We start from the raw sequence: 24,733 nt of genomic DNA on the forward strand, positions 1-24,733 counted from the left end.
TTTTGGGTTCATTAAGAACATGGTTGTTGTTCAATAATAAAATTAATCCTCAAAAATACAACTTGCCTAATAATTCTGCACTCCCTGTAGATTTTTGCGTGTTTATCAGAGGTTCTGTGTAGACTCTGCTTACATTTGTTAAAAGTTCTTGCATTTAATCATTTTTTGTAGCACTGAAGAGTTAATATTTTTGATTTTTACTTTGTTTTATATTTTATTTTTTCAGAGCTTCTGTTTTGCATGACTCTAAAGTTGCTTTATATAAAAAGTTTGAATTAGTTCTCTAAAGAGTGGAAAAAAAGGTTAATGTAATATAGTAGTATAATACATTTTTATTCTCCACAAAGAGCCAGAATTCCCATCACTGAGTTTCACGTAACGATAGAATACCTGTTAATTTTTACGTTTTCCCTATATTTCCCCATGTTTTTTGATTATTTCAAATTGTGTACGCCGTTAAACAATTTTTGTATGTGGAAAAAAATAAACTTTTTGTTGTTGTTCTACATAGTCTATCTTGCTGTGAGTAAATAGGTGACGCTTTGTATTTGTAAGCGGTATTATGATTTATATACTTAACAAGGGAATTGCAATAATTAATAAGGGTAGAAATCTGCTGAGGTTGTTATGTATGCAATAACCTCCTGTAAACCATCGAAGAGGAACTGGCGTTCCGTCATAGCAGCAATCACAAAAGCAGCACTACTGATATTAACTAAATCTCCAATATAAGTACAGAATTCCATTTAATTAAATTTAAAACTCATATTGATGATTCCAACTGTTAGTTTACTCTCTGATGTGATATCTTAAAATAGTACAGTATCGGCACCACAACAACAATGGTTATTTTTAGTGTTATTACATGACGAGCATACAGTAATTGTTATATTTTTATTAAATTCCTGTCTCGTTTACCGTAGTTTGTGGGTGTGACTTGTTTGCGCTGTCTTTGCCTTTCATATCCAGTGGTTCAATAGTTTACAAGGGCACATATTCATCCACATTCAGCTTCTTGATTCAGCTCTACAAATGCACCAGATCAACGCGTTTGAATTTTGAATGTACAACATTTTCTTCCACTGACCTCCCACTGGGGTCTCACCAAATTCTGTGGTAAGCGCTGAAGTATTTTTAGATTAGCAGTGATGATATGCATTTACAAATAAACAAAGATGCATACAGTTACAAGTATGTTATTTATTTTCATTTTTTTAATGGTCAAAATAAGATTAAGTAATAAACTATTCCCCTGTTTGAAGCACAAAATTTGCATGAAAACTCAAAATACAATACAGCTAGCTGAGAAGTGGTTGATTTGTTTTTGTTTTGGTTTTTTTCAGTAAATTTGATCAAATATTTTGATAAATAAAATAAGTACTCAATAAAAATGGCAAATAAAGACAATTAATAGCCAGCTATTTAAATGTTAGGTACACTGGGGCCAAGAGTGGTACCAAGTCATCACGTTTTTGGATAGGCTTTGAGAGGGATGGGTGCTGCAAGGGTGTACTTGAGACACACCGCAAGAAATAGTGCCATGACGACCCTGGCGGTTAAGGGAGCCGTGAACCGTGAATACATATTTAATTATATTTTTAATATTTTGGTTTAGACGGCCCGATAAAAAAGTGATGAACCGCTTGGGGCCTGCAGACCATTGTTTCCCACCCGTGTTGTAGAAATCTGATCTACCTGGGCCAGCTGATTTCAAGAATTGTGACTGATTTTCCAAGGCCTCCAGTAATGTTTTTGTTAGGCCTATATCAGAGCTGCAATAACTGATAAAATCCAATGAAAGCGATGATTATAAGCGTTCGCAACAACTAGCTCATTGATTTGTTGTGTCACGTAATTTATGCTGCACTCAGTGCGTTGCAGTCAGTAATGTCACACGCAGCCCAAGGTGGAGTGCTAACTAAGGGGCTATTTGCAAAGGCTAAGTTAAATTCAACTCCTGAAACATGACTGACACGGAGCAAACCGATCGTCCGAGGCCCCAAAAAGTGAGGGAGCACACTGCACAAAACCAAAGTGCATCACTTGCAAGCTTTGCAAAAGTAATATGGCACGGAAGCACTAAGATGGCGAGGCAGCAATCAAAACCAAAACATGGAGTCACCTACGATGAAGGGAGCTCAGTAGTTGGGTAAGCAATTATATTGATTTTACGCGTTTATTTGCGTGGGGAAATGTAACGTTTTTTTCAATTAAATCATCTTAAGAAGTGTTTAATTGTGCTTTATAAAAAAAGCTCAACTTGCACATAATAGTGGTAATAAGTTTAAGCAACAAGTATTACTTTTCTGGCAAAATTTGAGTGATTATTGTCTCTTGATACATTTTGCCATAATAATACTCTAGTTTCTTATCTCATTAGAAAGCTGAAAAGAAGAATTTTATCATGTGTTTGTTTTTTTCCGATTCATCGATTAATCGTCAGATTATTGATTTATTAAAATAATCGTTAGTTGCAGCCTTAGCCTATACTATCAATTGAAATGTTGGACCCTCATCCTTCACCAGAAAATACGCTTTTCATTGATATGCCGTATAAAATAGGTTAATTCCATCATACATACCTACAAAATTGACAGAAAACGAGCCATTTTTAAAAAAAGTATTTTTTTGCAAGTTAGCGCTTAGGTTCCTTCTGATAATCTGAAAACTGTCCATATGTGAGCATTTTTTGATCCGAGTGCCCCAATGTTTCAACTTCTGCATCAGTCTTGGAATCATTTCAATTCTAAATTTTGGAAAATAAAAAAATAACACTTACCCAGAATACCTGCCTGATTGCCCTCAACTGATCCCAGTGTGAATATTTACAAATCTGTTTACATATCCTTAATTTGGCTCAATGAATAATGGCTTAGCGGGATGTTTTTCTCATATTTTTAGAGGTGTTAAGCCTACCAACACAGCGCAATTGACACAAGCCTCTGCAAGTTCTTCTAAAGAGGATCTGTTTCCTACCAACAACCCATCTGAAGACCGACTTCTACCATGACTGATAAAAACACGTAACTTCTAGAAAAGATGGTAGTCACTCCTGAGTGCTGTATTGAAGCTGAGCATCAACAAAAGCAGATATTTTGGAGAGTGATAAAGCTTCTCCTATACCGACTTTATGGTATTTTAAGGCTATAAGTGCAAAATTATGACACTCAACTGCACAAAGCTCCTCAAAATGGCCCTGAACTGTCAAGGACGGAAAAATATCTTGCCTGGCGCATATTCTGCACTACTGCTCCATTTCGATCCAAAGGGAAATGTTGGATATTCTTGCAAATAATGCAAACTGTCAGCAAACTTGAACTGTCAAATACTGCTGCGAAAATTTGTCTTATACTGGGAACAAATTAGGAAGGTTACAGTGCTTTTACCCTCAGTTCATGTAAAATTTCAGATTCACCTGAAATTTTGTCCCTTGCCTGTTTGATACCAAATCTAGTTCTAGATCAACAGTAAATCACAGAACTTTTGCTGCCCTCCTGACACATTAGGATTAATGTTCCCATGTGTTTTTTTTTCCACAATTCACTGTCAAGCTCAGTCAAACAAAGTGCTTATCTCTTTTAAGTTTCTTTGAGAGCAGAGGGGATTTGTACGTTGCCTTATCATGATTCCTTCTTAAACGCGGGCACTTTGCAATGCAGGCTGCATATTGCTATTTAAAGTAAGTCTTGCTGGTAGCGCTAACGCTGGGATGAAAGATAATCTTCTCATTGGCCTGAGACTGACATCTAAAGGCTTAACGCTCATTGATTAGGTCCACATGTGATACGGTATTGGGTCTGTTGCCGACCCGCCAGGAAAGCAGACTATAAACCTAATCTGACTGTGCCTTCCCTGTCTGATTGAGGAGGTGTAGAAGAAAAGTTGTTGCACTACTTGGTGTTAAAGAAACATGGATAAATGAAAGAAGACAGGCTGAAGGCGGATTGGAAGTCTCTTAGCCAGATGGTTGAGGCCTGGGAGGCCATCTGCTGCCCCGCAGTGCCTCAGTGGAGACTTCTCGTGTCCTTTCCCTTCCAGATCGCAGATTATGATGGGTTCTGTGACCCACGACTGACAATTTTTTTGAAGGTCCACTCGGTGGACAGATAAATTCAGCCCTATGTTGTTTGATAAGCTGATGCTATAAAATCACATTTTGATAATTAAAGTTAAATAAACCTCTCACTAAAATAATTTTGTTTACGTAGTGAAGAAGAAACACTTTTTCTTCCTCTGCATGTTTTTTTTTTATATCAGGGTTGTGAAATGGTTTAAATAAAAGCTGAAATAAGCAGTTTCTCTGAAATTTTTATTTCAGAATATTGCGGACACAAGTAAAATATAAGACATTTGCTGTAGGATTAAAAAGTGTGCTGTCAAAATGGCAAAAAATTACTTTAATACTGGAAAGGGGGTCCATGGGTCAAAACAAAACCTAATGAAAATATAAAATGGTGGACAAAACACTCACATATTGTAAAGGTGGTCCAAAATGCTTAAACTTTGAAGAAAACTAAACAAAATAGTTTTGATGGAAATATCTGGTTCTAACAAGTCCTGATCATGTTCGACGCGTTCTTGTTACAAAATGATACACACCTGAAACGCGGAATAATCAAAACCGAATGAACGAACTTCTCTTCTCTGAAAACGTCCCCGTTTTATTCGTCACCTTGTTGCTGTTGCTAATATCACTTGACTGAAACATTTTGTATGTATCATTGTGACACAGGTGTTGTTATCTTATTTTTTTTTATAATGTTGTGTTGCTAATAAGAAACAATACAGTAAGACTAGTGCACATTGTTGATCTACCAAGGAACTGTTAAAAGAATTGGCAGCTGAACCTTTTTAATAAAAGAAAAATAACTGATTTTACCAGGGCCTTTTATTTCATCACCTGTTTCCCTTCTACAATGTGTGTGTCATGTTTGTCTTAGAAACTCTTTTAAACGCTGGAAACAAAACACTGGTTACCTTTTGATTGACCTACAGACACCTTGCAGACATAAGTGCACTCCATGACTTTGAGCTGAAAGAATGTCGCTCTAACGCTAATATGTTCCCTTGAGAACGCCCACGTGTAAATTATTTAAAACACCATTTTGAGATGGCAAACACGTGACCGTCAACTGAATGATGAAATTCTGTCATTGGGTCTCAAACATAGTCTTTGTTTGTAAATGGATTGCATATATACAGTACCGCTGTCCTTTTCCTAATTTTTCATTTGATATGGACAAATGTGACAAACTCTTTCTTGGTGTTTTTTCTTGCAGTGCAGAAATGCTGTGTTAGCTGGTGTGCTGATGCATGCAGTGACAGCTGTGGACACCTACTGTGTCCCTGCTCTGTACTGACTGCTTCTGTTGAAAGCGGAACAAAATGTTAAGCTATCCTCAGCATCCTAACAAAAGCTAGGATGGGTTGAAACTCAAGTTTATGCAATATATGGATGTATGCAGAGGTAATAACATTCATTAATCTATATTTGAATTTGCTGCTGAAAATGCGCTCTAATGACTTATATCAGGAGTCGGGAAGCTAAGGCTCACGAGCCATACATGGCTGTATGCGAAGTCAAAGTAACACTGAGATTACTCTTTGTTCAGTCCAGTAAATGTATAGGGCACAGACCTAACTACATTTTACAGTCTGGCTTTCACACCAATATACCCCGTGCTGGCAACAAGTCAGTAAGCAATCTTTTAAATGGAAGCTCATTAAAATATTTATGTTCACTGTTGAAGACACCATATGATAAAAACCCACAGAACAAACTGTGAATACCTGAAAACCCCAGCAAACCACTCGGAGCAATTCGATTGGGTGAGCCGATCTTTGCACATAGCACAAGCACTTATTTGGCTATCTTGCTCAGTACAATCTTCGCCGAAGGTAAATACAATGATATCCAGCATTTTCAACATTTTTACAAAATGACTGCCCACACATTGCTTTGAAACCCTTTTACGACACATATATTGGTCAAAACTAGCCTCAACACTTGAGTAACTGCAGGAGGAGAGCAATTTTAAATAATGTATTTATATTGATGTGGGACACTAGCTCTGCCATTATTAGGATTTCATTTTATCAAAACAAACATTGCACAGTAAAATATAATGCGCTGAAGAGCAGATTTTGTGTTTTTATTAAATTTTGTCTTCATATATGTTGTGTCTTTCTTTTGAAAAAACAAAAAATGTTTTTACTTTTGTGGCTCTTTGGGTCTAGAAGGTTCACGACCATAGACTTAATCACCTCTACGCAAAGTATACCTTGTCACTTTGCTATGATCCACAGCATATATTCACAGAATATGTTAGTTTGAAACTAATCATATCCCTGTACAAGGAAATTGTATGAAAAAACAATCTTTCCCAAGTCCACCCAACCCCAGTCAGTTGCAATGTGATTTTCTGCCCTAATGGGCTTTGACCGGTGCCATGCCAAGCTGTTTTATGCTCGCTAAAGTGGTATAGTTAGAAAATGTTTCTGGTATTTGATGTTTATTCTTGCAGATGCGGTTGATAGCTGCATTACCATTGCTGCCAGCATTACAGGATATAGACTTTGACACAGCGGCTTGCATTCATGCCGTTCAGCTCAAACCAGGGTTACTCAACTATGCTGATTTATTGGAAAATGTTGGTTATCAAAAACATGAAACCCAGTTGTTTGCTAATTGTCGGGTGAAAACATTCCGGTTATTTTATATGTTGTTGCATTTAACGAAAATATAGGATATCTGAGGATCAAAAGATTTAATACCAATAACCCAGTTCAATAAAGCTCAGCTGGAGCAGTAATTGTAAGACAGAGCAGTCCAATATCAACTTGGTATCAATCACCAAAATATCTTATATCTGAGGTTGTTTGTTAAACTTTTTTTTTTTTTTAAATCATAATTTTTCCCTCATTTTTTGCTTTATTTTAGGTTGTTCGGACCAGGGTTTTTACAAACGTTGAAATCCTTAAAGTGCTTGAATTTTGGTTGTGGTGCTTGTAAATGCTTGAAATTGTTACCATGTTTCTCAACAAGTCTGCTTAATAATGATGCTGACACTGCTCTCTGATAGATTCGCTTTGCTATTGCAATTTCTTCGCTTGTACGGCATTGTTCGAAGAAGCATCATGGCTTCCTACTGGTCATGCCCAAGAGGACAGGTGCATGCTTCACCCAAACAGGGCACTATGGAAAGTGTATTAATGCAAGGATTACGTATCAATTATGGGCAATGCAAAAAATTGAGTTGCTGTTTTCCAGTGTTGAATTGTAATTAGAAGAACTGATACCTGCAACTGAATATACAAGCTACATATTAGTGTTTTTTACCCAACATCTATATGGGGAGAGTCTCAAAAACAAATATATTCATGATTTACCCAATATCCAAAGATCTAATGCCTGTATAAATGCACAAGCAAGATTAAAAATCTTGTATGTAAATCACACCTATATTTGTGGCTCTGCAAATACATAACATACAACAGATTTTCCTTAAAAAAGTCAGACCTGTTAAAGTGCTTGAATTTGGAAATTAAAATGTTTTGTTTTAAAATCTGAAATTGTATTTTACTATTGGTGTCAGAGTACAGTTGACTCCATTTCACCAAAACAGCATCATGATGCTAGACACATTGCTCACGGATGGATGGATATTTATTGATTCTTTTGAAATCGGTATTTTTCCCTTCATTCAACGTATCAATCAAGCTTTTAATTTACATCCCGCTACAGTTGTGAGTGCACTCATGTGTTAAGCATTGACCTTTTTCCCTCCCAACCCTGGCGGTGTGAGCTGGCTCCTGACACTGCCACCGCAAAGGTCAGCGTATGTGTGCATTAGCCTTTAGCCAACGCGGCAATCACTGTCTGTAGTGCGTGTTTTGATGTAACACACGAGGAACGAGATCAGTCATTAGGGGACTGTGCATTTGTTAGGCTTTGATTTTTCTGTGAGAACTCTAATCCTGGTCAAACTAAAAGATTCATTAGCTCATGGATTTCTGTAGCTCCCTGTCTGACAATTATCTCAGTTGGCAGTTACGCAGTGAAGGTTGTCCCCTTGATTGAATGCTTCTGTCAAACATAGTGGAAACTCTACCGGGTGAAGCTTGGCACACTTTTCCATTGATTGATTTGAAACTGATCCATTTCGAGGTATCAGATCAAAGGCAAACACACAAGAAGTAGGCAGAGCTGAGAATATAACACAACCAAATCTTTTAAATTGGAAAGCATGATTTACCGCTTTTGTTTGGCTGTAATGTTTGGCACGACTCTTCACTAACAGTGGTGCGACTACATTTTTAGTTGGTTGCGCAAGCACAGCGCAGATCTTAGTCGCTCCCTTAGTTGTGGTAGTGCAGCATGACCAAATTAAAATACATGCATTTGGTACGGTATAAAGATTGATAACAATTTATTAAATTATTAAAACGTGTCACAGAATATGTAGTCATGATTGCATGAGTTTTCCAGCTATAGTAATTTTATTTTTTAATCATCACATTATTTTGATACATTATTTATTTCGTTTTTTAATGGCCTTTGTTTTTATCCTCATATTTGAATGACGTATTTACTTAGGTGAGGACCAAAGTGGTTGAATGATGCTTCACTATAGGTTTTGGCCCTCACTCTAGGAACGGTCAACAAATCGCTGGGAGTAGCTTTGTAACCTGAAAACTTCGATAGTAGAGATGCATTTTCTATGTAAATTCACTAATCTAGCCCCGCAAATGTGAAGTATGTTTTTTTTTTCTTTTAATCATCAGATCATGAAACTAATACATGTTAAATTTAGATTCACGGTTCACGGATCCCTTAACCGCACGGGTTGTCGGGGAACCACTGAGGAGGCAACTCTGGACAGCCTTCTCCTCTGTTGACGGTCCCTGGCCTGTTCTTGTGTCATGGCAAAGTTGGCACCAGTCCATTCCCTAATGTTGTTGACCCAGTTCTATTTCGGTCTTCCTCTCCTTCTGCCCCTTGGACTGGGCTCTGGATAATTATCTTGGTCAGTCCTGATGATCTTGTGACGTGACCATAACACTGAAGTTTTCGTCTGCACACGTTGACAACAGTTGTTCGTAGGGTCCAATGTGCCCTCTAATGGGGTTGCGCACTGTTTCGTTTGATGCCTAGAAGTTTCCTGGAGCATTGCATCTCCATGGCCTGAAGCAATAGCCAGTTCGGGAAACTGGTAGGGGCTAAAAGCAGCACGTACTGTGTTTTTGATATTGTAACTAGAGGTAAAATTTTCCATTCAGATACTTCTTAACCTGAAACCTTCATATATAGAGACATCGAAAGTAGAGGTACCAATGTATTTTGTTTCTAAAAAGTGCCTGTCACAGGATTTCGTTTTTACCTGTTTAATTGACTTCTGTGTCAAAAGTGGGGCAGTAGCGAGAGGTTGAGTTAGATTATGAAGCTGCCCCTGTAAAAGGGGCGGTGCTAGTGCTCTGCTCAGCTCCATCACAGGCAACATGGGAGGGAAGAAAGGCGAAGTAATATTTATTCCACACATTTTTACGAAATTGGAAAACGTGAAATGTTTTTGTTGTCATGTTTTTCCCCTTAAACCAAATTAAAGAAAAATATTTCTCCTCCCCAATCATTTTCAATTTGTCAACAGTTTTGGAAAATAACCAGGGAACCACTCGGCTGTGCTAAAGAGCCCCATTTGGCTCCCGACCCGTGGGTTGCCTCAGCTAAAATAGTGCAATTAAACTATAGTGCATTGTAAACGTAGTGCATGATGAAAAGGAATGCAATAACATTTAGCAGCAACAAAAAAATCTAAGTAATAAGTTACAAGATTTATGTATTTATCACATTATATAATATACATTTTTCAGTTTTGCACGCTTGTTTAGGGTGGGGAAGAAACCGTCCCTGAGCCTGCTTGTACCGGTACTTGTTTTGGACCAGTAGCGCCTAGCAGAAAGCAGCATGACATTTTTTGCCAGTGTCGCTTTGTCACTGGCTGTTGAAGTCCCTCTGGAACCTAGTTTACGTCGTTTAACATCAAGCAGGAATTTCGATTTTGCGCTGTGTATTTTATGAATGTTAAGTAGTCAATTCCTATCATGTTGCTTACAATGGTCCCTCTCCTGTGTGCCCACCCCTCAGGGAGCAGCCAATCTACACCACCCGAGCGCACGTCTTCCAAATCGACCCAACCACCAAGAAGAACTGGGTCCCTGCCAGCAAACAGGCCGTCACTGTCTCCTACTTCTACGACAGCACACGCAACAGCTACCGCATCATCAGTGTGGATGGAACGAAGGTAGGCGTTTGCTCTGTGACGGCAATAAACAGATGTGGTGCTAAATGTTGCATCGAAGAGTTTTTCAAAACAAATATTTATCTTGTGTATAAATCTTTTGCGTATATCTTTTGACATAAACTGAAACTTCATTTATGGATAAACCTCTGCTGGTAGTTGAACAGACTATGAACAGATAATTTCTGATTCGTGAGCAAAATGTCTACACCCCCAAAAAAAATCAATATTGATACCTCATACAGATACCCCTGGTACTTTCTTCTGCAAAAGAGGATTGATATTTTACAGGGTTCGTAAGGGTGCTTGAAATCTTTAAAAATGCTTGAATTTTAATCTTTTCAATGTTTTATAAGTGTTTGGATTTTGGGTGAAGTGCCTTTAAATACTTAAAACTGTTGCCATTTTGTCTGCAGTCTGACTCCATAGACCACCATTAAATGAAGAAAAATAAAACAAGTCTGCTTAAAAATCATGCTGACACGCTTTACTTCGCACATGAGTTAAACTTAAGAAAATTCCATACAGTTTGATGTTGAGTGCTGTGAGTGGGGAAATAAATAATATTTGATATAACATGGCCCAAACAGAGATGGCAGCAAACACTAACGAAATGAGGCAATGCAACTCTGTTTAATTTTCCATTCCCCATTTAGTGAATGAGAGCTGCTGGTTTAATATTTAGCTCAGGATTTATCAATTTTTTGGTTCTTGTTCGTACAGGCAGCACTCTGTGACCTCCAACAATAGGGCTACAGATTAATTCACATTGGATTTCTTGTTTTAATGGTATTGGAGAAATTGGAAAATAAAAAGTCCTTACCAAGTGCTTTTAAAAACTTGTGTGAACATTTGTTGAAATTTAGGTCTATTTCTAAAATAAATCATTTTTTACTTAATATTTAATGGCAATTAATCATTTGTTTAACTTGAGGTTTCGGCTGCCATTGTGAGTACCAATACCTTACAATGGTTTGTATTTGCTCCTGGTATCAGCAATCACCCATCTCTACTTTTGAAATAAAATCATGCGAGCTATTGGCGTAACTTTCGTGAGTGATGGTTAAAAGGTGACCGGATGCCTATCAGATGTAACATCTTATGCAAGACTTGGCCTGAATTATGTTTTGGTTTGGGCCCTAAATGTAGATTATTATGTTCGGGTTTGGCCCCAGGGCCGGACTTCAGATTTTTTTCTTAATATACATATACATAAGTTTCATACCCTGCAAAAATAATTGTTTTGCTGATGTTTTTGTCTTTTATTTTGATAAGCAACAGTCCAAAACCTCAAGAGATTCCTTTTGTCTCAGTGTAAATTGCCTTGAGTCACCGCAATTCAATGGATTTCACCATCAACGTAAACAATTAAACACATGCAAGCGATTGGCTAAAGTTGCTTAAATCCTAAACTTAAGGCATAAAAAACTGACTAATAATTCACATGCAGCATCTTTGGAGGGGGTGCCAATAAACAAATTAGTTTTCAAAGCTACATGACAAACATCCTGCCGTCTTTCGATAGTAAGTTACTTCATGTTTCAATATCGTAAATTCTGTACAACAGGCTGCTACTTTTTTCTACAATACACTACGGCTTTTTTTCCGAAGCGAATGGTCGCAGGGTGTTGCTGGCAACTTATGATACGCGCCAGACCCTTCCCGCAGATCTCCCCAGCTGCGTTGCCTGTCGGGGCCTTGCATCAACACGGCGGCAATCACAACCCCGCCCGGCAGTGCGTCTTCGGCGGGGGACCTTACCTGGTAGCTGGCTTAGAACTGTTCCGGACCAAGGAAATCAGACAGTGTAATCCATAAAAAAGCGTCGCGATTGTTGCCTAGTGCTCTTAATGTCAAAGTAATGTAATTCAATGAAGTGCGGATAAACAACGCGAGTCACCATGACTGCCTTCAGTAGCCAAATGCCTTGTCATCTAATTAGTGACTCACATTAATGGAATGATGAGATTCCCACCGCCCTTAACGAGTAAGAATGTGATCTTAGGAGAATCAGTGGGGAAAAGACTAAGAAATGTAACACATTGTGCCGCTTAAAACCCTTGTTTGCGTGCTGTGTCCGCAGCTGTCATTCTCAACCAACTGGGGCAGCAGTTCATATTAATTGAAATGGTATTAACGTATATGCAGGAGTCAACAAAAACTTTTTCAAAACAAAACTTAAGGTAATGTACTGTACTGACTAAATTTTAGGAGCCGGTATAGACGCTGCCCTACTTACGAATGACGATCGTTTGTAAGTTGAATTTTTTTCGTAAGTTGCTTCAGTGCTATGTTTTATATGTTTAAGGTTTATATAAGTATGTTTAAAGCTTGTATAAGTAACCTGTATTGTTTTGAAACAAAAAAAATAAACGTTTGATAAAATAATATGCTCTGTAACGTTACAAAGCAGCCTGAATGATAAAGCATAGTACTAAAAACAAAGCTACACATTAGGCGTTTACATTCTATGGTCTGTGAAGCCCTTTGAGACTCCTTGTGATTAAGGGCTACACAAAAAAATGTGACTTAACTTTAAAAATGTTTATCTTTGTCAAATTAAGTTTACTTTACCTTAGGAAGAGTTGGGCGACTTCTTCCTCCGTGGTAAAAAGTGGATGAAAAAAAAGTGATCCAATAATTTTCTCAACAGCATCAAGCTTCCTTATTCCACTTTCATTTCAAATAAAATGTCTCGCCTCTTCTTTTCACTTTACACCAACCATATCGAATGGATATACGAGTTATTAAACAATAAAAATATTTAAGTTCTTAGTGCGCTAGAGATAAAGTGCAGTGTGTTTACACACTAACTACGAAGTAGAAGCCAGATTTCTTCTTCTGGGTGGATCCTGGCTTACCTCTCACAGCGCCAAGTGGCGGAAAAGAGCACTACAGTAATGTCTTCTACTCTGAAAAGGGTGCACACGATACAAAATCTAACTTGCATCTATGTCCGGATATTTTTCGATATCCAGAAAAAAATAATCATATCTACCGTTTTGCGTGAGTCATATGGTCGTAACTAGGGGAGCGTCTGTATAATCAAAAAAGCCTGTATCTTACACTTGCTGTGCCGTGTGACTGATCTTAAGCTCTACCATCACTTGCGCACAATGACTAAGTGATGGAGAGGAGTCCAAGTATTGCCTTTACTACATAAAAAAACTAATTACACCTGCCGACACTAGTTACTAACTAAGGAGGGGTACACAATGATAATCAGGCTGACTGTTATCGGACTGACAACAGCCTACTATGATGTCAGTTTTCGTGACAATAGGAAAAATACATCTGATAATTAGTCACTTGCTGCTAAACTAAGATATTCAATCAGCCGACACTACTTGTTTGAAAGATTCTAAGCATTTTTATGTAATGATTTTTGTTGCACTCTTGCGTAAATGTTAATGCTAATTTAATCAAGATTGACTGATGCACTAATTGATCGAGACAACGTTTGCCTTAATCGCGCAATTTATTTTGTTATTTTTTACAATGTAAGAAATGGATTCGATTTAGTTCATGTTTTTGGCTTTCTAAGCTCACTGATATAATTCTGATGTGGCTTTTGCTAAAACAATATTGAGTTTCTTCCTTAAACATGCACATGTAGGCCTATGCTAACTTGGGAGTGCACACAAAATAAAAATCCTTACATAAATACGAGAAGTGGCATACGCAGTTTCTGGTTTGCTTCATGTTGAGGTCTGAAAATCAAATTAATTGGTTGGGCCCTGGTCACTCAGGATTTAATAGGCCCAGACTAATGCCTATTGCTATTAGTGTTAATAATTGTGCAGGCAATTTTTTATTGACACAACGTGCGTGTTAAAAATTAAACAATTTAAGGCTTAACTAAATAATATTGTGGAAAACAGTTGAGGTCAGAATTTCAGTTTTTAGATTCAGAAAACAATTTCTGTTGATGTCTATTTTACAAATCTGTGTTTAAATTGGTGGATTCAAAAGAAAGGAGAAAGAATTGTCTGCAACTCTGCAGGTATCCCTTAAAAAGGCTTGCCCTACATATAGTTTTTCAGGTAATCATAAACGCTATTTAAACTGTAGATGAAACGTAAATATTTATATCGACCTCATCACGACACCATTTCTCAGCTCGGGGAAAGTGTAAATGATGTTTCCATGGTAATAAGAAGCTTCTCTTGTGAAAAGACATATATTGTCATGTGGTCATTTTTAGCATTTTGATTACTTGTGAGTGATTGTAGAGAGCAAAAAAACACGTAGTTGTTTCAATTTTCCCTGCTATTTGGGTACAAAGTCTGCCAGGCTTACAGTTTGAATGACTAACCAAGCAGCTGAAGGTTTTGAAAGAGAGTATCTATACCACACAGGCAGTTTTTGCACAGCAAAAGCAACTGTATAATGTGACGATGAAATGGTTACAACAATTTTAAGTTCAAATCCCTCTAGAGACATGAATTCTAGTGATTCAGTGTTTTTGCAAAGCGTTGTTTGGTTAAGCGACTCCCACTGCTTGAAGCAGGCGAGGCAACACTCATCAGGTTATGTCATCACGCAGTACTGACTGCAGATAACTGTCGATTCCTTTACCACACTAGCTTATTTTTATCTTGCAGGCACTTTTAATAAAACACTTCATTTGGATACAAAAATTAACAGATAGGTATATTTATTTCTGTCTGCATTTCTCTAGTCTACTTCCTTAGTTTTCTTCCGTATTTCCCCAAGGTCGGAGCTCTTTGCACTGCTCTCCAACACATGATTCACTTTTCCCAACTCTGCAACGCTGATTGAAAACATTTTTACAGTAAATATATTGGTTTATTTTAGTTTGATGTAATATCCATCCATTTCTGACAAATGTCTTTCACAACAGTTGACTATGTTGACATTCTATGCTGTCAATTTTTGGGGCAAATTAATCGGGAACATTTCATTCCGATTATTTTTTTTCCCAATCCAAATATAATGTATAATTATAGTTTCATTATGGCAGATGAGGGTAGACCTGGGAAGGAAATTACTTTCCCCAGGTAGTCCAAACTTCCTTGAGGCCAGACAACGTGATTTAGTCAGAAGAGGCCCAAAAGATCATCCTGATTGAGCTAACTGTACTGTGGGAAGATGGATGCAGCGAAGCCCATGAAAGGAAATAAGATGCATTTTATGTAAGCCCACCAAAAAGGGGCTTTTTAAATGATAAATGCTTGTTTGACCTAGACTTGAATTAGCCTGGAAGGTGGTCTCTTTTTCTGTTTTGTAACTTAAAAGGTTATATCTACTTGATTTTTGTTGTTAGAATTAAGGGAACTGTCTCACTAGATCTTTTAGTAGTGAAATGCATGGCTTTTTAGTCCCTTCAAAAAAGCATTCACTCGAACCCGGTTGAAACTTCACACCCTCTACACTCCAACTTTATACGCCATGATGGAGGTTTGGTTCTCAATTCCCAGTATGTCCCTCCTGAAGTGACTAATTCACACCAGGCAGGCTTGCAATCTTAGCTGACACGCTTTACAATTCTCACTCTTCTTGACAAGTTTTTTCATTAAAAGAACAAAAAAATGTGTATACATTTACTGGAGTAAAAAGTCTTGAAACTAGTCAAGACCAGTCTTTTGCTCATTTATGGACTACGCTAGACAAACTGTCAACCGGGCAGCTCAGTGATGATGACAGAGTCATTAAGACATTTTGGAGCACTTCTTAATCCTTCCTGCCCCGATGTGTCCTACTTATACAAAATGACCACATTGGGTATGTTTACATGGAATTGGAACTCAATTCTAAAAAAATTTTTTTTTACTATCTAAATGAGTTGTTAACATGACTATTGACAAAGGACACAACCTCGTACACATGGCGTTTGCAAGTAATCCAATAAGAAAAAGTGCAAAGCAGGATGCATATAGACCCTGTTTCTGCATTGAACTTTTGAAATTAAATCAAGGACGATTTTCTTTTTTTGTACTCACTTCCTCCCTTCAAAAGTATGCCCTATTGCTGCATACAATTTGTTAACAAGTTGTGCTCGTAAATGTATTGTCAAAAGCATGGATTTACACTACATACATTTGTATAAAACAATTATTTTTGCCACGTGGTCAAGAAATACGTTGGACATATTTTGGTTAACAACCAATACACATGAGGCTTGTTTAGCGAATACGTTTAGATTTGACATGTATTATTTGTCTCTGTACTATAATTTTACAGTTCTTTGTGGCAAAAAAATAAAAACATATCTCGGATGGAGGAGTGTGGTAATGCGCACAAGTACTTGGATCAATTGATGAGTATACTTGCACAAGTCATTGGAAAGTAAAATAACTGACCCAACCAATTCAATTGGACTACTCTCTGTCATCCTAAGACATTCATTGGACTTATGTCACGCTTATGTCTTTTATACAACCGAAATACCAGCAATAGTCCAATTTCAATAGGTATACGTAACCACGATTCCAAAGTTGTTTTCTTCTCCTTAATTGAAGTATAGGCATACTCATACTAGGGCCATTCTTGCTGCTAAAGTCTAGATTTTAGAGCTAGTGTGAGTGCAATCCCTCCACAACTGATCACGGCACGGATGCCCAGTTGGGAATGCTTAGGAGAGGTGGGCCAGAATGCATAACGATTGTCCAAACATGCGTACACCCGTTGGAGCAGTCACCACAATGTTTCATGTTGTATGTACTGTATATAAAAATTGATAAGAAAACTTGTTTGCTACCTTTTTGCAGGGTTATCTGTAGGGCTGCAACTAACCAATATTTCAATAATCAATGAATTGGTCAATTATGTTTTTGAATAATCAATTAATCAGATTTTTAAAAATCACATTTCTCCTCCTCTTTATTCAAATATTTGTACGAATAGAGGAACACGAACTATCTAGTCAATCGTCTGAACAAAGCATCAACCCGATACGGGATGGAAATCAGCACAGAAAAAAACAAAAGTAACACGACACCATTTACTTGTTAATATTAAGAGTGATTTATTGATCCCCAAAGTATCATCACAAACATCACCATCAACTACGGAGAGCTGGAGCCTGCCACCAAATTTAACTATCTTGGAGCTGTTATATCAGAGAGGAGTCAGATCCAGAACCAGAAATAATGGCCATGATAGCTCAACCCACAGCCACACTTGCCAGACTTCAACCCATCTGGAGGGACAAGAACATAGCAGTAAATCAAATAACTCATGCAAGCGCTGGTTACTTCCATCTTCCTCTACGGTTGTAGAAATGGACTCTCACAGCAAAACTGGAAGAAAAAATCCAGGCACTGAAGATGTGATGCTACAGGAAATTTCCAAGCAGTGGCAGTTCCACATTCCTCCCTAGGAGGGACCACAGTTGCCATTGTTATTTTTTTTAATTTTGTTTATTTTTAGCTTTTAAGTGATAAGTTTTTATAGAGTGCAAAAAAGAGGCCACATCAGGGAGAATGTGAGTACTTTGCCTGATTAGGAGGACATTGTGCATATTTAACATTTTTTTAATCCTTTTGCACACGTTTACCTTTTTTAAAATTTGTTTTATTTGCACTAAAAAGAGAAGCCCTCCAATTTGGTACACTTGTATAATGACAATAAATGCCATTAATTAACATATTCATTTACCAAAATACAGTCTCGAGGCGTCCTCTGCAAGACCAATGTGCTACTACAAGTTTGTTGCCGGACCAAGATGACATTCCTCTGTTGGAATAAAGTGGTAATACAAGCATGTCCTCTCAACGTCGCAACGAAATTCAATGCACTCGTATTTGCATTGATTTAACGTGCTGAGTGGCGCATAATCGGCTCAACACAACGATTCGATGAGGAAATTCGTTGCCAACGCTTTTAATAATCGATTTTATCGCTTCGTTGTTGCAGCCCTAATTTGCTGTTTATACTGCTGCTGAGCTGACAAAACAAGCACCAGGCTGTAATGACATCTTATTTAATATCATGATGTACATTTTTTTAGGCAACCCGGGCCCGGGCTCTGTTTTCTATAGTAAAAAGAGTGCAAGTTGAAGGGGCACATAGAAAATGGCCCTTGTGTGAGTACAATGTAATTTTGCAGTTTGATTTTCATCCTTGTCGGCCATGACCACATCGTCTTATATGTGCCGAATGACAAGCATCTCTCGTGTACAATATGACTTCCGATGACCCTGCTTACACTGTGATCCGAACATACGTAATGAGACAAGTGATACGTTTCCATTGGGGCTACTCAAGCTAGCTGACGGTTTGAAATGGCCCCTCAGGTTACTGGCCAGTAGCACTCTAATTTGCACTTCCTGTTGCACTTGATACAGGCCTGGCTGTCCACCCCCACAGCTGCTTGTGTCACTCCACTCTCCCTCCCTCTGTCACTTTCTCCCACTTGCCTACTCGCTTGATTACAGTATTGCGGGCAAAATCATACCACCTACTGCAGCCTTAATAGGTATTATGATGAATCCGGATGAGGAAATGACGAAATGCAAACCTTTTTCTTCGATTCACCTCATTTGTTTTCTTATACTGAATGATTGTCCTCAAACTCTGATATTCATGTGGGTAGAAAATATAACTATTAATAGAAACTTTATCATACTCATAGAGAAATTCTTTGTATAAGTATAGTATAAGAGGGTGGGAGAGGCACAAGTACCAGCTCAAGTGCAACTTGATCGCTGGTAGAAAACAGACAAGCTTATCTTTAGCTCTTGACCGTTTAAGCAAACTTTATCAAGTTGGTCTAAAAATGGAAAAAAAAATCTCGACAATTGGTTGTAATTAAGTGCTTCTGTCTCGACCCTTTTCGTCTTGGCATTCATAGACGTCTAACTCACTTATTACTCTGGCAGTAATAATTATACCATAGAAATAGATGCCAGTTCCTTTTAGATGGATTACAAGAGGTTATTGCCTACCTGTCAACCTCAGCAAATTGCTCCCCTTATTAATGATTACAATTCCCCTAATTAATGATTATAATTCCCCTGACCATGTTGAACAAAAAAATGAGTTTTTTTTATTGTTACAAATTGTTATACGGCGTGCATAATTTAAATCGATCATAAAACATGGGGAAATATAGAGAAAACTTACAAGTTGACAGGTCAATATTGTAACACAAAACTTATTAGTGATGGGAATTCCGGCTCTTTTTAGAGAACCAGCTCTTTCAGCTAGCTTCAGAGAGCCAGCTTTTTCGGCTCTTCAACGGCTCTTCAGATTTTTGTTGTTGTGGCTTTAACCGATATGTTATAAATAATAATGTAGCATTATGCATAAAATGAATGAATAAAAAATGTATTATACCACTATATATATTTTTTTTCACTTCACTCTAATCTTTTAACTAATTTAAACGTTTTTATACTAAGCAACTTCAAATTCAAGCGACACAGAATCTCTGAACAACAAACTACACAACAAGATAAAAATTAAAAATTTTAACTTTTCAGTGCTATAAAGAACTTTTAACTATTTATAATTCAACTTTTAACCAACGTAGGTTGAAACAACACAAAACCTCTGAAAAACTGCCAAAATATAAATGTTAAATAGAAAGAATTATATCATCTGTCCCATTTAAATATTAGCTTTTAGGAACACTCTGTTTTAGAGCCGTATTTGCTGGTTCGTAGCTGGATATATATTAGCAGGATACCCCATAAATATAGCATACAATCCAAATTGGCAAACATTGCAGTGGTGAATAGATGCAGACACATATTTGACCAAAAAAAACACCTCAAATAATGTACAGTTCATCAATTTTATCCTTATTTAAGTTGTTTGAATTGAGATTTCGGGGGATTTAAATGGGATCAAAATAGATATACAGTTCTGTAAATAAAATATATAGATTATATAGAATATCTATGCTTACACTCTGTACAAAGAATAGTTTTTGAAGTCACAAATGATACAACTCGGTTATCGTTAAACTAAAATCTAAATAGATATTCTATAAATATAAATAAGTATTAACGGTTGTTTTTCTGTGGGGCAGACTCATCTAAGGGTAATCCATAACTTTGTCCAAAATTTTCTTGAAGCATTAAAAAGCCATTGTCCAAAATTACATTAAATTATGGAATAATTTAAATCATGACCTCAAAAATCTCTACTTCATTCCAATTTAAAAAAAAAATTACTATACGTCCTATCGTTTATTCTCGTTTGGGTCCCAGTGGTACCCCTATGATGCAGAAAGTGGATGAATATACTATTTCTATGTTCTGTTGCTTATGTACCTAATTATGCTAGAGAGCATTAATATATTTCAAGAGTTGCCTTGGGTATTATGTCGCTAGCAGTATAAATAGAATAGAATAGAATATACCTTTATTGTCATTATTACAAAATGGGTTGAACATATTGTGACAACGAAATTGGGCGTGGCACTCCAGTCTCACATTTGACAGTGAGGATAAAAGAAAACAAAAGATAAAGGAACAAAGAAGATAAGGTTATAATTTACACAAGAAATGTGAGCATGTAGGATGTTACATACAGTTTTGGGATCGCATTAGTGCAGTATGCGTTAAGTGCAAAAAAATAGTCTGTTGTGTATGTAGTAGAGTTGTAGTAGGATTCAAGACAGGCCCGGACGGTACATTCATAGAGTGTTTACTTAACTTCTTCCTCGGTAGTTCTCAAGCACAAGTACAAGGCTGCACATTAGTATACAGCGACACCGCAGGAAGGGGAGTGTATTACACGACACCACATATTCCCTTTTTGTTAGAATAGGACACAAACAATAGCATTCATCTGAAATACGCAATAACTCTTCGGTAAATATGAGCTTATAGAAAACATACATTTCAATATTCATTACTAGATTAGAGGTAAACATTTATCAAAGGTAAGCAATATTGTAAGGAACTATACTGTAAGCAAAAGTTTGTAAACGAAAGCAGACTGTATGAGGATCACATCATAAACAAACATGACAACTTTTTTAAACAATGAAACAATGAACATTCATCATGTCTTTTTTTTTTTTTTTTTTTTTTTTTTTTGAACATCACCACTTTTTTTCTGTATCTTTTTTTTTTTTTTAAGTCACGTAATCTTGAAGCCATGCAGGAGCATGTCGTATTCTCGGTGCACTCGGAGAGGGATGGGGTGAGGGCACAGTTTCAGGTTCAGGTGGCTCAGCACCTTGGTTGCTTGGCAGGAGGCAAGCATCAGCATCAGCAGGCTGTGGCGCTGAAGCAGCAGCACAGGTGGAAGAATGAGCAAGGTGGAAAGCATTCCACACCTTTCCATCAGACAGCAGATAAGTGGCTGGACCCTTTTGGGCTACCACTGTCAGTGGCTTGGTGAACTTTGAGTGTCCTTTGGCAATGATTCCAGGTTTGCGGATGCGAACCGTAGAGCCCATCTGGAAGCTGGGTGATTTTTCACCGCAACGTTTGTCGGTGTATTGTTTTGACTTCCGTTGTTTGTTTTTTACGTTTTGTAGCATGTTGCCTTTGTCAGCAGTGGGGCGCATGGAGTGAAGACCTGTGATGTGAAGCTTTGTAATTCAGTGATCTACCATGCAACAGTTCAGCGGGGGACACTGAAGTCACGGCATGTGGTGTGGCTCTGTAAGTGTGGAAAAACTCAGTGAAGAAGGCTTTCAGTGATTTACCTTCGATGTTGGCTGTTTGTATACGGTCCTTGAAGACTCTGTTGAAACGCTCAATTTCACCGTTGGCTTGTGGGTAGTACACAGAGCTGCGACGGTGTGTGATGTTCCTGTCACTAAGGAATGCTTCAAACTCGGTCGACACGAACTGAGGGCCATTGTCAGTAACAATTTCCTGTGGATTACCTTCTCTGCTAAACACAATGGAAAGAAAAGTCATAACAGAGGCAGAAGTAACATTTGAGCAGAAGGCAATCTCAGGCCATCGGCTGTAATAGTGATGGCAAAGCGGCAATCAGCAGGCGCAGAGTGAATAGGACCAACAATGTCCACAGCAACCTTTTCCCAGGCAGCAGTTGGGGTAGGCACAGGCTGTAATGGAGCAGTACGTGTGGTTGCGGTTTTGTCATGCTGCAAGCAGGTGGTGCATGATTTGATGGCGAGCTCCACGTGAGAATCCATTCCTGGCTGCCAGTATAAGTCTCTCAGTCTTTGTTTTGTGCGAACGATCCCTTGGTGTGTAGCATGAGCAAGTTGGATCATTTTTTCCTGTAGCTGTTGTGGTATCACAACACGATGAGTGCCAGGCACAATGACACTGTTCTGCATGGCAAACTCATTTTGCACACGGAAGTATGGCACGATGAGGGCTTCAAGGCCTTTTGCAGTACGAGGCCATCCCTTCTGCATGCAGTGTCGCACCTTCTGTAGCACCAGACATTCCTTACACGCACTGGAGAGCTCATCAGCAGTGACTGCAGCAAAATCAGAAGACACAGCAGCCACCATCTCCAACTCCATCTCCTCGTGGTCGTCTGTGATGGGAAGGGGCAAACGTGACAAGCAATCTGCAGTAACATTGTCATGTCCCAGTTTTATATTCGTTTCCAGTTTTGTCAGCTCCTCCGACACCTTGTCACGCACGGCATATGGGAGTCTGCGTAGCTTTTGCTGGACTGGAGGCACGTCAGCACGCACTTTAACTTTGTGTATAAAACCTGTAGCAACGCCTAAAGCATTTGTAGTGTTGACAGCGTGACTCATCTCTGATGCGGCAGGTGTTGCAATCTGCCCATCTTGTATGTGAAGGCGAAGTGCAGTGAACAGGTCCATTCCCAGTAGTGGAGTACCGTCAGGAACTATGTGGAAGTCAGTATGTGCACTCTGGTTGCAGTATGTAGCAGTAAGTTGAAGACAGCCCAACACTGGAATTGGGTTCTTCATGTAGGTCACCAGGCGTGCAGTAGGCTTTGAGAGAGGCACGTGCATGAATGAATGTCTGTAAATTCTCTCTGGCAGAATTGAGACTGCTGAACCAGTGTCCACAAGCAGGTCAGTAGTAATTGACTGTTCATCATTCGCATGGAGAGCAACTGTACACGTAAGGCGCTTTGGGACTGCAGCTGTAGGGGCTACATGACACACAGTAAGGTCTGGGACAGTAACTTCTCTCACTGACTGAGTAGGAATTGTGCTGCGGCACACTTTACAAAAATGTCCCATTTTTCCACACGCCGAGGTCATTTGCTAGGTGAGAGTTGGAGCCACAACGGTAGCAGGTTTTGTGTTGATTCCTTTTATCTCTCGAGCGCTGTGTATGCGTGCTGCTCCGATTCCTTTTGTCTTTGTTGCACGAGCTTCACAGGGACGTCGGGCACGTGCACATGAGCAATAGCATTAGCTTCTGTCATAGCGGATTCGATTTGTGTAGCAATAGTGATCGCTTTGTCAAGTTTTAAGTCCGTTTCCAACAGCAAGCGTTCTCTGATCCTCAAAGAAGACATCTTCTCAATGAATTGGTCCCTAATCATATCATCAGCAAACGTGCCAAAGTCACAGTTAGTAATTAATTCCCTCAATGCGGCAATGAACTGAGCAGTGGTCTCGCCCGGTCTCTGAGCATGCCGACGGAACTTGCTACGCTCAGCCACGACATTCATCTTCGGTACAAAGAAAGTTTTTAGCGCATCACAGGCGGATTTGTAAGAAGTGCCAGTGTCGGGAAGGGAAATAAAAATTCTCTGCCCTTCTGTGCCTAAACAGTGCAGCAGTAGTGCGCGTTTTCGTTTGTCCGGCATGTCGTTTGCGGTCAATGCTAGCAGGTAATTTTCGAACATCTGAATCCACAAGGTGTACAACATCGTAAGCTCACCCGGGGTTTCAAGCAAAGCAGGGGGTTGTGAGATTCCGATCCAAGTCATCCTCGTCACCAATATGTTGTGTATGTAGTAGAGTTGTAGAAGGATTCAAGACAGGCCCGGACGGTACATTCATAGTGTTCACTTCACTTCTTCCTCGGGAGTTCTCAAGCACAAGTACAAGGCTGCACATCAGTATACAGCGGCACCGCAGGAAGGGGAGTGTATTACACGACACCACATAGTCAACATTGTCAGCATGGGTATGAATGCAATTTTACATCTGTATGAGGTATTGTGTTTGCAAGAGTTTCAGTTTGTTGTGCGGTGTGTGTTAAGGGTGGTAATGGCTCTGGGGAAGAAACTCTCTGAGTTTGTTTGTTTTTGTATTGTGTGACCTGTAGCGCTTGCCGGAAGTCAGCAGGTCAAAGAGGTGGTGGTCGGGTTGAAAAAAGTCCTTGATGTTTTCTGCTCTGCTGAGGTAGCGAGAGCAGGCAATGTCCTCCAGACTGGGTAGAGAGCAACCAATGATTCTCTGGGCTTTGTTAATGACCCTCTGAAGCGTTTTCCTGTCTGCTGCCGTGCACCCAGCATGCCACACCGTGATGTAGTATGTTAGAATGCTCTCCACAGTAGCTTTGTAAAAGGATACCAGCAGCTGCTGTCTCAGA

The 24,733-nt window shown here is 38.7% G+C and overlaps 1 protein-coding gene across 3 annotated transcripts in view; it reads left to right on the top strand.

Moving 5' to 3' along the window:
• The window catches only part of homer2 (homer scaffold protein 2), a 65,860-nt gene that overhangs the window by 11,908 nt on the left and 29,219 nt on the right, over positions 1-24,733 (top strand). For all 3 annotated transcript variants that reach the window (XM_088334269.1, XM_088334268.1, XM_088334267.1), the window contains exon 2: positions 10,145-10,301. Coding sequence is in view for 2 of the 3 variants with exons in the window: in XM_088334268.1 (XP_088190394.1) it covers positions 10,145-10,301 (157 nt within the window). In the remaining variant the exon portion in view is untranslated. The remainder of the gene's footprint in view (positions 1-10,144; positions 10,302-24,733) is intronic.

Source organism: Urocampus carinirostris, chromosome 4 (assembly GCF_059441175.1).
Source record: "Urocampus carinirostris isolate Australia breed hairy pipefish chromosome 4, RoL_Ucar_1.0, whole genome shotgun sequence".
Classification (NCBI taxonomy): domain Eukaryota; kingdom Metazoa; phylum Chordata; class Actinopteri; order Syngnathiformes; family Syngnathidae; genus Urocampus; species Urocampus carinirostris.